Genomic DNA, 13214 nt, shown 5'->3' with positions numbered 1-13214 from the left:
CTTGCATCTTTTCTATCAAGAGTTTGGCCAGCATCGGTCGTCAGGGTTTGGCCGGCGGCGGGGAATAGGAGAGTGCTAAGACGGAGACAACTTGTTGGAGTCTGAAATACTACCGTTAAGATTAACGTTGAAGTGGATGGAATGGTATATTTCCATAGCAGAGTCATTTTCCATGGTAAATATTTAACAGAGATCTTTGATGGTATATTTCTAAACTAGAAATCTTTCGGTGCTACGAATCCAATTTTCCCTAGTTTAAAGTTATAAACTGGACTTTTCCCAACATGAAATTAGGAGTCAGCACCAATTAATCACGCCCGCTAGTGTTTGAACTTGAGACCTTTAGATCTAATATCATATTAAGTTTCATGCACATTCCAGTTCAACTAAAATACTTAAGCTGACGAGAAAAGTTGGACAATTCAGCTTATACTTTAACACCTCTAAGCCTATTGACAGTGGAAAACCCCATCAACAAAGCCTGACGGCCATAATAACCCAGGCCATTAAAATGGGCATCGATTGAAATCCTATCCATTTGTAGATGATTGAAGTGTAGGAAGCGGAATTACTAAAAATGGGGAACTGCAAGTGATGAAAAGACTGAATGCTCCCTTCTTAGCAATAGAAGTATAGAACATGTTTCCCTAATCCCGCGATCCTTCTCATTTCTGCCGGTTTGTCAAAGGCCCGGCTTCAGTTTCTAGAGGCTAAAACAGAAGCTTTGCTCCAGACAAGTCACAGCTTCAAGAGAAAAAAAAAATACGAGTCTCGTCAGGCTCATTTTCTTCTCCCACAGCTTTATAAGCTATCTTATCTAAGCTTCATTTTTTAGTCTTCCGTCGCCATAATCCAACACCGGAAAAGGTAAGCATCAAACCTATTCCGTCTCCTGGCTCCTGTTCCTTCACAGGTCCCTGTCTGGCTGGACGAAACCATATGTATTCCAGCAGTTAAAAAAGCACGGAGCCCAACTGCTGAGCTCCAGTTCTTTGCAAAGGCTTCAGTAGTTTTCACCCAGTTCATGACGGTGAGCCGGTGACCTGTGCTCAGCCATCGATTGCAACATGTCCACTGAAATTTATATGTCTTCTCCTTCAGACGCAGCTTTCGAGTATGTAATAATGTGGGCCCGGGGATGTTGGTGTCGGCAGCTGCACCAACTGCGGGAGAACTGACAAATCTACCACGTCCTCTGAAACTTTGCCGACCACAGGAGTAAGCCTGTTTGGAATCTTTGGGCTGCTATCAGAACACATAACTTTTGGCATTTCTAGGTACTGAGTACTGACCAAATTTGATCAATTTCTGCTCCGAGAAAGACTGAACGCAAAAAAACATAATGTTGACAACGAGTCTCATCTCAAGTGTCATTGATATGCTGAATTGCAGTGTGCGCGCGCGCGCAGTAGCGGATCCAGAATTTTTCTAGAGCCTGGGCGATCGTAGCGAGCAATAACAAGTTCATACAAACATATCAACCACTAACACAAGCAAAAAATGAGGAATAAAGATCAATATTTAGTACGAGATTGGCTGAACTTCCGCTTCCTATCTAGCATATTCGTTGGAGCTCAAGAAGCCAAGATGCAGCTACTGAGTGCAGACATCGACTCCTGGCAACAGCAAGAGGCTGCAGTGAACTGCTGGTGACTCGGGGGGTGCGAGAAGGTGAACTGAACTGCAGCAGAACTGAAGTTGTTTCTGGTAAATTTGCCGACCACAGGACCGAGATGTTAAGAATCTCTGGGTGACCATTCAGTGCACATCAGCACATGTGCTCTACGCAGTTTCATCAAGCACAGAATTTGTTCACTGGCTCACTGCGGTACATTGCTTATGAAGGGTACATGGAACCATGCTCTTGCAGTTTGCAGTGACATGCTAAGTAATATAAAGCAAAATTCAGTATCAGATAGGAGAGGCCAGTCTCAGGAGCTTGGCCAGGAAGGATGAGTATACCAACAAACCAAAATTATATGGCAGCAATCAAGACAAGAAAAAAATTTCGTATCCGTATTAGGAACCCAGAAGCAAAAACTAATTTTTCTTATGACAGAAGCTGATGAACCTCAAAACGATGAGGTCTGGCCATAGTACAAGAACAGCCGAGTTAGTTGGAACTTTGGGGCCTCCCATCCACTCGCTATGCGATTCAAGTTTGGATGGTCAACTTCCATGCGCATTTAGGTGAAAAAGATGTATTATTGGATGTTCGAAAGATGGGTGACACGGAAGACCTGCTGCGCCTTAGTATCCCCAGTAATCATTGCGGATCTCATCATCAAATTTCTGTTTGAGTTCAGGGTGCTTCGCAAAGTACTCGTCTGCGGTCATCGTGCTGATCTTTTTCTGCACAAACAAACAAGACGTTAGCATGAACATAAAGGTAACATTTTCCATGTTGGCTAAAGAGCAACCTCACCTTCATCTCCTTCATTTCAGCAATCTCCTTCTCTATCCTCTCTGATTCCTTCAGTGATGCCTTTTCCGCTTCCTTCATTTCTACCAACTACATAAATCATACAGATACAACAAATGTCATTAATATCTGAAGGAGGCAACAGCCAAAGTAATAATTCAGTTTAGCAATGCAGTGGCTGTCAGGACAGAATAGGAAGGTGAAAATTGTAAAGAGAGCACTGAATCCTCACCAGAGCATCAAACTTTGGCTTGTACTGAGGAGTGACAGTGTCAACATACTTGGGGATCTCTATGCCTGCAATGTTTCAATGGTTCACGCCACATTCAGAGGTTAAATAGATGAAAAGTGCCTGCAACCATATGAATATCTGTGCAAACCAGTACTAATCATTTGTTAAGTCAGGTCCATCTTGGAGTTCAATGTTGTAATGTGACATCTACACAGCCTAGTATTAGGCTATTAGCAGCCCATTTGAACTGATTTCAACTGGACTTTCTAAAAGAACTTAATACACAACATATGGTTTCTAAAGACCGCATGATATTAGAATGCACGCATGAAGTGCCCAATACTGCTATAGAACTTTACACACAAAGAATAAGGAAGTTGCATCTGCTGTGCTAGTCACTATTCCAAACTAAGCATAGATCACAAGTTGAGGATCATAAAAACAACGCAATCAGTCTGCTTGCAATTTAATAGCATAACAGTTCCCAGAAACACAAGTAAGATGGGGAGGAGAATCCATACTTACTTTCGTAAGCCTCCTTGTACATATCGACAACCTTTGATCCGATTCCTTTTCTGTAGTACTCCCAGTCAATTGGCTGGGGTTCCTACAAGAGTTATTGAAGTAACACTGAGAAGATCGCCCCAAATGGCCAAAATGTCAGAAGAGATAGCGCATGTTTCCAAGGTTGACAAGGGAGTGTCAACTCAATGTACAACTACAATGAAATAGGACTACAAGCATTAACGTATCAGATGACTGTCTACTTAATACAACCCAATGTTGCTTGTCAATGTGAATGACTCAGTACATGCCAATGTTGCTTGTCAATGTGAATGACTTAGTACAAGCCAATGTTGGTTGGCAGTGTGAAATACAACTAGCACGGACTGCCTACTTAATACAAGCATTTAACAATGTCAGAGTATAAATCTTTGTACTGCTAATAACGGACATCAAAACAATTTGTAATCAACTAATCATCATTCGGATGGATTACATGCATCAGAAGCGAATAAGCCATACGCCTGTACCTTTTTCTGTTGGTACTATAACGAACATAATGCATTGCAATTATTGAAGCAAAACAGAATCAGCAGCTATTTGGGCAGCATTATCACAAAATGGAAAGTTTACCCAGAACCCACTCCATTTGGCATTGTCGGAATCAGTATCAGCAGGTAGTACATAGACCTGGGTTTTCACCGATCTATCGAAATGTATTTCGGTCTATACAATGCAACAAACCGCCCTGATTCCACGAATAAATTGGTACTCCGTGATGCTATGAATCACCAGAAGATTACGCCGATTCGGCCAAACCTGATACAGGGCAGACGAGACGGATCCTAGGGGGGTATAGACTGGGACGAGTACCTGCGAGAACTTGGTCTGGAGCTGGTGGTTGACGTCCTCGAAGGTGCGGCGGAGGGTGGCGAACTCCTTGCGGGCCTCCTCGGAGACGAGCATCTTGGCCAGGCCGTCCCAGTCGATCGCCTTGCCGGCCTTCGCCGCGGCGTCCGCCACCTTCTTCACCACGCCGTTCCCGCTCATCTTGCTCGCCTCCCCTCTCTCTCTCTCTCTCTCCTCCTCGCGCCGCCGCCGCCGATCTACGTTCGCCTCGGAGATGGAGCGGGCGGACAGCCTGCGACGGGAGCGAGTGCGCGGTGGCGAGTTTGGGACACACCCTTTGGGTTCTTTCGTTTGGGCCTTCCTGGTGGGCTCAGATGGGCCGGCCACTTTGAGGACGAATGGGCTGGCATGGAATTGGACCATGTCCATTTTTTTCCGAGTTGAAATACGCGCGAAAATGTTTTGAAAAAGACTGCTGATCCGGTCAAATCTTTTCACCGAGAATATATTGTTAGTCTCTGATCTTTTTTCTCGCGAGGAATATACGATTGGACGACCAGGACCTTTTGGTGCCTTGCGCGCAACAATGACTAGGCCAGGAGAGCGTATCAGCAGAAAGTCGCGGCACGTTGTGGCTAGTACGTACTAGATTCTGATATGTTAACCCTAGGCTGGTCTTTATTAGCTGGGAAACAGCAAGTGAGCATTGCCTCACGCTTCCACTACGGAGCGGCCAAATAAAAACTCTCTCGCCACAAGGCGCCAATCCTACTCCAGCCACAGGACCATTAGTCAGTCCGCTGCAAAAGTAGATTTCAGGACCGCCAACAAAACCCCAGTATAATTTGAACTTGAAAACTCTCAGGAAAAAGAATATCACGGTTTCAGTGTAAAATTCCAAATAGGACGCAAATAATTTGAATTCCTAACTGCTGACTTGACATGCCACCCTTGATAGTATTAGTGGTGGCAGAGATAAGATTCCTCCCTAGACGGCACTAACCTTCTTGAAAGTTAAGATTCTCGGGAGGTTAGAGCAACGGAACTTCATGGAAAAATAGCATGAGCAGGAAGAAGCATCGATCATGTCCCTGAAAATCTTCAGTTCGTGTAGGATCATCCATCACCGATCCTAGGCTTGAAAAACACAGTACCACCGCACCAGCAGCCGCAGAATAGTTCAGGAGGGCCGAAAAGGCGACGATAAAGGTCGCGGCGCGTGACGTGGCACGTACCGGAACGGGACGATCTGTTTAATCGCCATCCCCAGGCTGTGGTCTCTATCAGCTGGGGAACAAACAGCAGGCGCTGTCACCTAACCTAATGCGTCCTCCATCACCACTTCAATCCACAGCATGCCATTACCAAAAGAAAATCCGGAGCAACCGCCCCCGCGAGTCCCGCCACCCCAAAGCCATTCTCTATTTCCACCACCATATCCCACGGGGAGGACGACCGCGCCCGCGGCTGCCGTTAGCTCGCAGGTCGCCGTCCGTTCCCCAGTAATCTCATCAAAACCACGAGCTTAGAAAAAGAAAGAAAGAAGGAAAGGTGGTCGTTGTTCTTTGTCGTCGCCTCGGTTTAACAATCCTAATCACCATGCTCAATTTCCGTTTTGGCTCAGCCCTCGCCCTAGGCACGGAAACTGTTGTGTCTGCGTTTGCTTTTTGCCCTTTCCGATCGTAGACGATCGAGCTGGTGCGACAGCAGCTGCAACTTGGCCTCATGCGGTGCGATCATGCATCGCTGTAAAGAGAGAATGTTCCAGCAGGGTGAGAACGTTAATGAGGTCATTCCTTGCCCGCGCAGCGTACGTCTTTCCGGAACTTGGTGGTTGCGGCGTGCCGTTGAGGCGGAAAGCCGGAAGATTCCAGCACCCTCCGCCTCGGGAACGTCCGCGGGCGCCGGCCTCGCCCTTGTTCCAGGCCAGGCCAGCAATTATTGGGGCGGGGATGCGGGCACGGAACAAAGTTCCTTCCTCCCCGCGACGTCGCTCTCCAACAGGGCCTGCGGCGCCGGGAGGGGTCACTGTGCCACGAGCTCGTCGTCGTCGTCGTCCCGGTTTAATCCTGCCCGGATGGATGCGTGGTCACATCACGTCGGCCGACCAGAGGACTAAAGCTTGGTCGCTCTGATCTGGCCGGGCGCCGGCCGGTGGATACGCTCTGGCCGCATGTGAGCTCTCGTCAGACTTGGCCCGTCGCGAGAGCCGTGCCGGGCGCCCTGCTTGATCCGAACCATCAAATCGGCTTTCTTAGAGAAGGCAATTTGCAGGACGATGGATGCTAGTATGTCGGTGATGCAAGCCACTATGCTAACATCTTTTGGAGAGAATCGTCCTGGTTTGATGCGATTCTCGAGCAGTTTTAATGCGCCTGCTATCAGTTGCTGATTGTGGTTCGGGTTGGGTAGGCTTGCTCGGCTCCATGTCACGGCCAAGTTATCCGAAAGCAAAGCGCATGTCTGTCCGAGTCCGTCCAGCGCCTCGGTTCGTAGCCGGCCGGCGGTCTAGCTGGAGGAGAATCAACGGATACAAGCGATTCATGAAGCCCTGCATTTTTCACTTTTCTGAATTCTGAAAGAAGGAATTGGCTGGCGTACGTGCAGCTCCAACAGCAGCTGCTGCTACCTGCCTGACGCTCGGTCTCTTCCCAGCGGGAATTGAAAACCAGGACGACGACGACGACGAGGACCACAGGATCGGACATGGTTCTGTAAAAGCTTCGCCGTACCGCGTGGACAAGTTTAAAACACGGCGCCATCCTGGCAGCTCTGAAACCGATCTTGTCCTGACGCCATGGTTGTGAGCTTGTGAGCTTGTTCTTGGTGGGATCGCAGCACATTCCAAACGACGGTGAGTGAACTATTCTCTCTTTTTACGGCACAAACACCAGACAGTGAGTTGGTCACCACTTGCTGCTCGGAGTTGCGACCGGGAATAAGCATAATCAGCTGAGTGGCCAGCAAGAATGGCCGCCGATCTGCACGAGGCGATGCGGCAGCCAGCAGCAGTTGCTGACTTTCGGTGCACTACATGTCTAGTACGTACATCACACTACACAAGATCTGCCTTTAGCCCCACGGTAGAGCGCAGGATCATCATTAGGCACTAATCAAGCCCATGATGGCATTTAGATAATGTATTCACACTATAATTTAGCGTAACCACTACACGGTTTTATCTTCTGCAACAGCTGCAGGCTTTGTTCGTTGAAATTTGCTGGACCATCCTTGCCATTTGCTGCCTGAAGAGCGTGCTCTGTTCTTGGAATCCCATCTCCACGCATGTGTAACCAACCTCTCTCAAGAGCATGTGTAACCTGCTGCATGCGTGGAACATGATCGAGTTGTATGTATTCGTTTTTTTTTCTGTCAACGGAGTCTGTCAGGCGATAGAAGAATCATCTCCATAAACTAAAAAGAAAAAAAAAATACACTGCAATCATTAGCTTGGCCTTGGCTCCATGATGATATGGTGATACGTTCCTTTCCATGGTTCTGAAAATGGGAGAATGCAGTAGTGACGACGCTGCTGGAGACTGAGAATCCCATCGGCGGTGCGTGCATGTGCAGAGAGGATCCGAGGACACGGCGGAGGCGAGAACCATAAAATACGCCTCGCCCGGCCAGCCAGCGCCACCGGCCACGGACAGCGACCGCCGGCGACGACGGCCCCGTGCAGTGGGTGACGGGGAAAGTCACACCGCCGTGCGTCCCCTGGCCACAAAACGCAGGACCCTCTCGTTCCTCTCGGGCTGCTGGCTCGACTACGACCTTCACCGGCGTGCGTACGTACTTGTTTAACAAAATTCCAGGTCCCGTTGCTCCCCCTTTCTTCTCTGGTAGCAGCAGGTGGGGCCCCGGGAACTTGAGCTCCTTCTGGCAGTCTCCAGAAGCATCCATGCCCATATCTGCCAAGAGGTGGTGCCGATTCTTCACGGACTGCATCCCAACCGTCCATCCAGTGAAGATCTGAATATGCTCTCAAGAACTTAAAAACTTGCAGAAAATTTTTCGACCTGGGAAACCTGAGAGGGCACCCACACACGTCCTTGAAGCCGCAGTGTCACGCAAGATCCACGTGCTGGGTTGTGTACCAACACGGGGAGTCGGGGACTAATAACCTTATGCTTTCGCAAGGTTCGATCTGTCTGCCCGCCGTGGAGCTAGACAGCCTTGCCGTGCCGTGCCACCAGCTCCCACCGCTGTCCGGAACCCGGAACCGGCGGCGCGTCCAAGTGCCCCCGTTCAAAAGGCCGCGGCGGCGTCAGCGTCAGCATCAGCCGGAGCAGCAGCAGACAGGGTGAATCATCCCTCCGCCAGCCACGCATGCGCGACCCCGCCGCTCACTCCGCTCGCACGGCCGCGACCACCGCCGGCCGGCCGGCCGGCTTTCGGCGGCCACGAGTGCGTGCGCTGGTAGCTAGTGCTCGAGACCGCTGGCGTGCGTTGCATTGCCTTGCAAGCGATCTCGCACTCGCACGCCGGCTAGTTGCGTTGCTTCGCCCCGCGCTTTTCGGGCGCCAAGTGGGGACTTGGGCACGAAGTGGTGGGGTGGGCGCGCCATCTCCCCTGGCTGGATGGATGCCTGTGCCGTGGCCGTGAAAGCAGGGGCGCGAAAGGCACCTCCATTCTTACCGTAACAGCGCAGGGAGCGCCACAGCTCGGCGGGGAATAATGGATGCTGACCTGCGCTGCAGTAATCGGGATCGTGAGTCGTGACGCCCTCCGATCTTGATCGTTCGTCGGCAATTCAGGCTCAGCAGAAATGTTAGGCAGGCTCCGATCGACTCCTCCTAAAATGACTCTAGCTTTAATTTAGCTTTAATGATGAACTATCTTTTTAGTAGAGTTAAATCTAATTTAAAAATACTTAGCAAAGTAGCTTCTCAGTGGCAATCTGGATAATTTTAGAAGCACATAATTCTTAAGGAGGAAAGAGAAGCCACCATTTTTTTCTCTACTTCTCACGCTTACAAAGAAATTCTACCAAAGAAACCTTTAGTGTAAGGAAGAGATGTACGAGATATTTTGCAAAGCCTATACAAGGAAGATTTGCACCTTGAACAACCTTACGAGCCATTCGAAGTTTGCATCTGCGATATAACCTATAGATAATGCTGGCTCTATTCCTTGTTAAGGTGATGCTTCACCAGAATCGTCTATCGAGTTTGTAGCTACAAATTTTGCGAGACTCGTGCCTCAACACCAGCAACCTCAATCAGGGACGGTTAAGGACAAGACAGCAAAGCGGGGGTGGGAGTCGTGATTCATCTGCCAAGCGGCCTTCCAAACTTCACCCTAACATTCATACAACTATATAGTTTTGACGCTGAAATTTTGCAGAAATATTTATAAAAAGAAAGAAGCTGATGACACTCAGGAGGAGTCAAGGTCGTCAGGAGGTCTCGGTTAATGATGATATGGACTCGGTCTGGAAGCAATTAGAGGAGGTTTGAATCGGACTAGAAGATGACATCAGCAGAAGATCTTGTAGGAGTCTGGTTTTTTTGTTTTATCTTATAGATATTTATATATATGGTAGTTTTGATTTAAGTTAAATTTGTAACTGGTCGTGTTCGATCAGGAGTACGATCAGAAGTCTGGTTTTTTGTTTTATCTTATAGATATTTATATATATATGGTAGTTTTGATTTAAGTCAAATTTGTAATTGATCGTGTTCCATCAGGAGTACGATCAGAAGTCCTAGTGGCAGGCTATAAATAGTAGATCTTAGGATTTTATAAAAGAATAATCATCAATTAATAAAACTTATCTCGTCACTTTGCCAAAACCTTAGGAGTAGGAGTAGAGTACTTTCTCGACGAATTCTTTAGCAAGTAGGGCTGCATCGAATCGATCTCCAGCTTGGACTTTAGCTATCTGCGCATCATCTAGTTCAATCTACAAGTTATCGATTTCTATAGTTCTTGAAAAGCTGCATCATTCGACCTCTTTGCTAGTTCTTAATAGATTTCACAATTTATCAAGTGGTAGTCATATTGAGTTATCGACTTTATCTAATCGTTTCATGCAGCAATTTCTATCGACTTTATCTAATCATTTCAGCAGCAATTTCATAGCCGATTCACTAGTTAATTATCGCTTCTACTACTAAATTATCTACTATCCTGTACTTCCTTCCGTGTAGTCCGATCGGATGGACTACGGACGATTCACTTGCTTTATCATTGTTATCTCAGGCTGTCTCGGTTAAGTTTGATCCTTAAGCAATGAAGCTAGAGCAAGTCTTGTCGGCTGGATCTACCTGCTGGTTAACGATACGATGGCATGAAGGTGATGGTTTGATAGTATCAATTGGCTTTCCTGGCCGATTCTAAGCTTAACGATGAGCGTAAATTCCGATATAATTAGACGCATGATTAATTATGCTCAATTTGTTGCCCTGTTATTAGCGCTGTCTCGGTTAGATCCAATCCGACTAAAGGTGATAATAAGTTTAGCTTAACTAAACTCATATGTTTGAGCTATAAGATTTTTATTCTTAATCTTAATTCACTGTGAAATCGGCTTCACAGCCGATGCATGGTGTTATGCTTCGGATGTCCTAGCCGATGCATTTTTTCGAACTATTCGGAATCCTAACCTTCCCCATTATTTTATTGATTAAATTTGTTTTTCCTTATCAATTGCAGATTAAATTGACTGGCACCCCAAACCTGATTTGTAAGATCTGCACTGGAGATAAGCATGACTCCCAAATCTTAGCGTGTCGGGCTCCGCAAAATTTACCGTCCGATTTTTACGGCAACAATATAAAAGTATAACGTGCTAACATCATGCCGGTGTACGTACGTGCACGGATGGAACTTGCTTGAACACCGGGCGTAACATGCTTGAAAATATCTTAAGAAAGAGGTTAAGCATAAACTTTAAGTGATCGAGTTTGGGTTTTTCTTGCGATTGCCTTATATATTCCTGATTTCCTGATGAATATATATATGCTTTGATTTAAAGTCTCTCCCGTTGCATTAACTGTACACCGGTCATCAGCACCAGCAATGTTATGCAGCGTCCCTGTACGTACATGATGCCGAGTGTCAGACGTGCCGCTTTGATAATTAATAAGAAGCACGTGCATAATTTCCGCACGGACCGGCAGCGCGCCCTGCAAGGAAGCGTTTCGGTGGAATGGAACACGTGCGGGAAACGGTTTGCACGGGCGAGCTTGCAGCCCGAAGAGAGGAGAGGAGAGGAGATCGATCGGGTGCCGCGAGCGAGTGCGACCGGTCGATGGCGTTCGCGGTCCGTGCCGTGGCCCAAGTGGCGAAGAGCCGAGAGGCGAAAGACTGAGGAGGGCGGGAGACGGCGGCGCGGCGGTGCCAAGAGATCGATCCATCAGATCTCTACGTCCTGGGTCCAACCAACGGCAGCAAACGGAGCCGTGCGGCACGCCGGTATGGTCGCGGCTCGCGGGAGCGAATCGCAGTAGCGGAGCAGGGCTGGTACTGTGCTGGCCGGTGTAGGAAAAAGTTTTCAAGGGAGGTGTCCGGACCTGACGGCGACGGACGTATGCAGACAGACACCGCTCGCTGGCATCACAGTACAGTGACGGCGCTGTGCACGGCGGAACAAACGTATGCCCGGCCGTACACGCACAGGCACGGCCACAGAGAGCAGGAGGGAGGGTGGAGGAAGAGCGAGACGGGACGAGAGTAGCATCATCCACGCTCTCTGGAAGCGTCTAGTGGTAGTACGGGCCGGGCGGGCGTCTCAGGACTTCCTGTCCGAGATCGGCAATCCGGTGACGACGTGGCACGGTCCGGATGCGCGCGCCTTGGAGGAGGAGAGGAGGCGTCCTGCCCCGCATGCAGGCAGGTCGCTGCAGTCCAGTCCTACAGGGAGGCCCGGGTGGAGGGGAGGAATCTCACCTCACCAGTGCAGATGCACGCAGCAGCGCGTGATGCAACGTGACTGGCCTCCTCCTCCATCCTCATCTGCCCCCTCTGTTTTTTTCTTCTTTTGATGATCTGCCCTCTCTGTTGGGGGAGCTGAGCCTGAGAATGCGGGGTCAACAAGGCACGCTGACAGGCTGCCGCGGCTACCGGATGCAAGGATCACGATCAGCACACCGTGCTTGTGGCCAGTGGCAAGGCTTCCCAAGGTGAAGGTAATGCGGCTGCTCAGCATGGACTGCACATGCTGACACCGTCGAAGAGACAGGATTGTTAATCCGTGCGATTGCGGATGGCGCTTAAGCTGTGTGGTGGTAGGGACAGGGATTGTCTCGGAGCTCCCGCTGCGCTTTCCCGTTTTGGGGGCGATTGTTAACCCGTGCGATTTGTGGATGGCGCGCGGCGCCGCTTGGCTTGAGCTCGTCCTCATCCACGCCACGGCCGGAGATACGGGGATCGGGCATGTCGGGGTCCCGTGGACAGGTGGGCGCCCCCGTCGCCAGAAACCGCCCGGAGAAAAGAAACGGAGGAAACACATGACACCACCACACGCAGAGAAAACGAGAGGGGGCAGAGCATCTATGGCACTGGCAGAGGGCAGAGTCGTCGAGTACTCGCGCTCCTCGCGTCGGGACAGTGCTGGGAGCAACAGTGCGGCACTCCACTGCGCGCGCACGAGATCAATGTGCGGGCATCTCGAGGCCGGCGGATTGGAAGAAAAGGGATTGCGGCGCGGGAGCCGAGGCGCGACACGTAGGGGCCGAGGGGCGCGTGTGGCTGCGCGCGGCGTGGCGGCCCGACGCGAGGCCCCGGCCGCTGTCGGCGTCGCCGTTGGAACAGTGAGACGCCCGCGGATAGGGATGGGGAATTCTGTGCCTGGTTGGCAGAACAGAACGGTCTGGAAGGAACGCAGCGGAGGCCGACCCCGAGCCAAAAGGCGGTGCGTGGAATTGCAAGATCTGGCCAGAGCCAGCCGGCCGGCCGGGGGGCGCCCACCGGCGCTGGCTGCAACCGCCGCCGCAGCATCCACGCGGGCCAGACCGCCAGAGCAGCCTAGAACCGGACGGAGGAGTAGCTGGGCGTCCGCGACTGTGGCTAGGTGAACGTTGGTGGCGCCGTGGCCCAGCCACCCTGGCTCCGGGCCGCGCGCGTGCTGACGCGACGCGACGTGCCCCGGGGATCCGCGGCGCGGCGCTGATTGGGTTCGATCCGGCGGCCGTCGCGGGCAGTGGGGACGCCGCGCCGCGCGCCACAGCCAGGCCAGCCAGCTAGGCTGGCCAGGACCATCCC

At 50.2% G+C, this 13214-nt stretch overlaps 1 protein-coding gene across 1 annotated transcript; it reads right to left on the bottom strand.

Annotated features, from left to right (window-relative positions):
• Nucleotides 1-1870: 1870 nt before the first annotated feature.
• Nucleotides 1871-4322, bottom strand: LOC112880737 (ATP synthase subunit d, mitochondrial-like). Its single transcript, XM_025945487.1, has 5 exons — nt 4032-4322; nt 3180-3261; nt 2655-2719; nt 2426-2512; nt 1871-2352 (listed from the first exon to the last, which is right to left on the bottom strand). Exons 1-5 carry the CDS (start codon nt 4206-4208, stop codon nt 2251-2253), a joined length of 513 nt encoding a protein of 170 aa, XP_025801272.1. The 5' UTR covers nt 4209-4322; the 3' UTR covers nt 1871-2250.
• Nucleotides 4323-13214: the final 8892 nt, after the last annotated feature.

Source organism: Panicum hallii, chromosome 2, assembly GCF_002211085.1.
Source record: "Panicum hallii strain FIL2 chromosome 2, PHallii_v3.1, whole genome shotgun sequence".
Lineage (NCBI taxonomy): Eukaryota > Viridiplantae > Streptophyta > Magnoliopsida > Poales > Poaceae > Panicum > Panicum hallii.
Note: the sequence above shows the minus strand (reverse complement) of the source record. Positions and strands in the feature narration are given on the sequence as shown.

Bases quoted from the DNA above. Each gene is read 5' to 3' on its own strand.
- LOC112880737 (XM_025945487.1), bottom strand. From the start codon at position 4,208: ATGAGCGGGAACGGCGTGGTGAAGAAGGTGGCGGACGCCGCGGCGAAG. The intron at 3,262-4,031 runs GTACTCGTCCCA...TAACTCTTGTAG, and splicing joins TCCAGACCAAGTTCTCGCAG to GAACCCCAGCCAATTGACTG. The intron at 2,513-2,654 runs GTGAGGATTCAG...TGATTTATGTAG, and splicing joins AGCCAAAGTTTGATGCTCTG to TTGGTAGAAATGAAGGAAGC.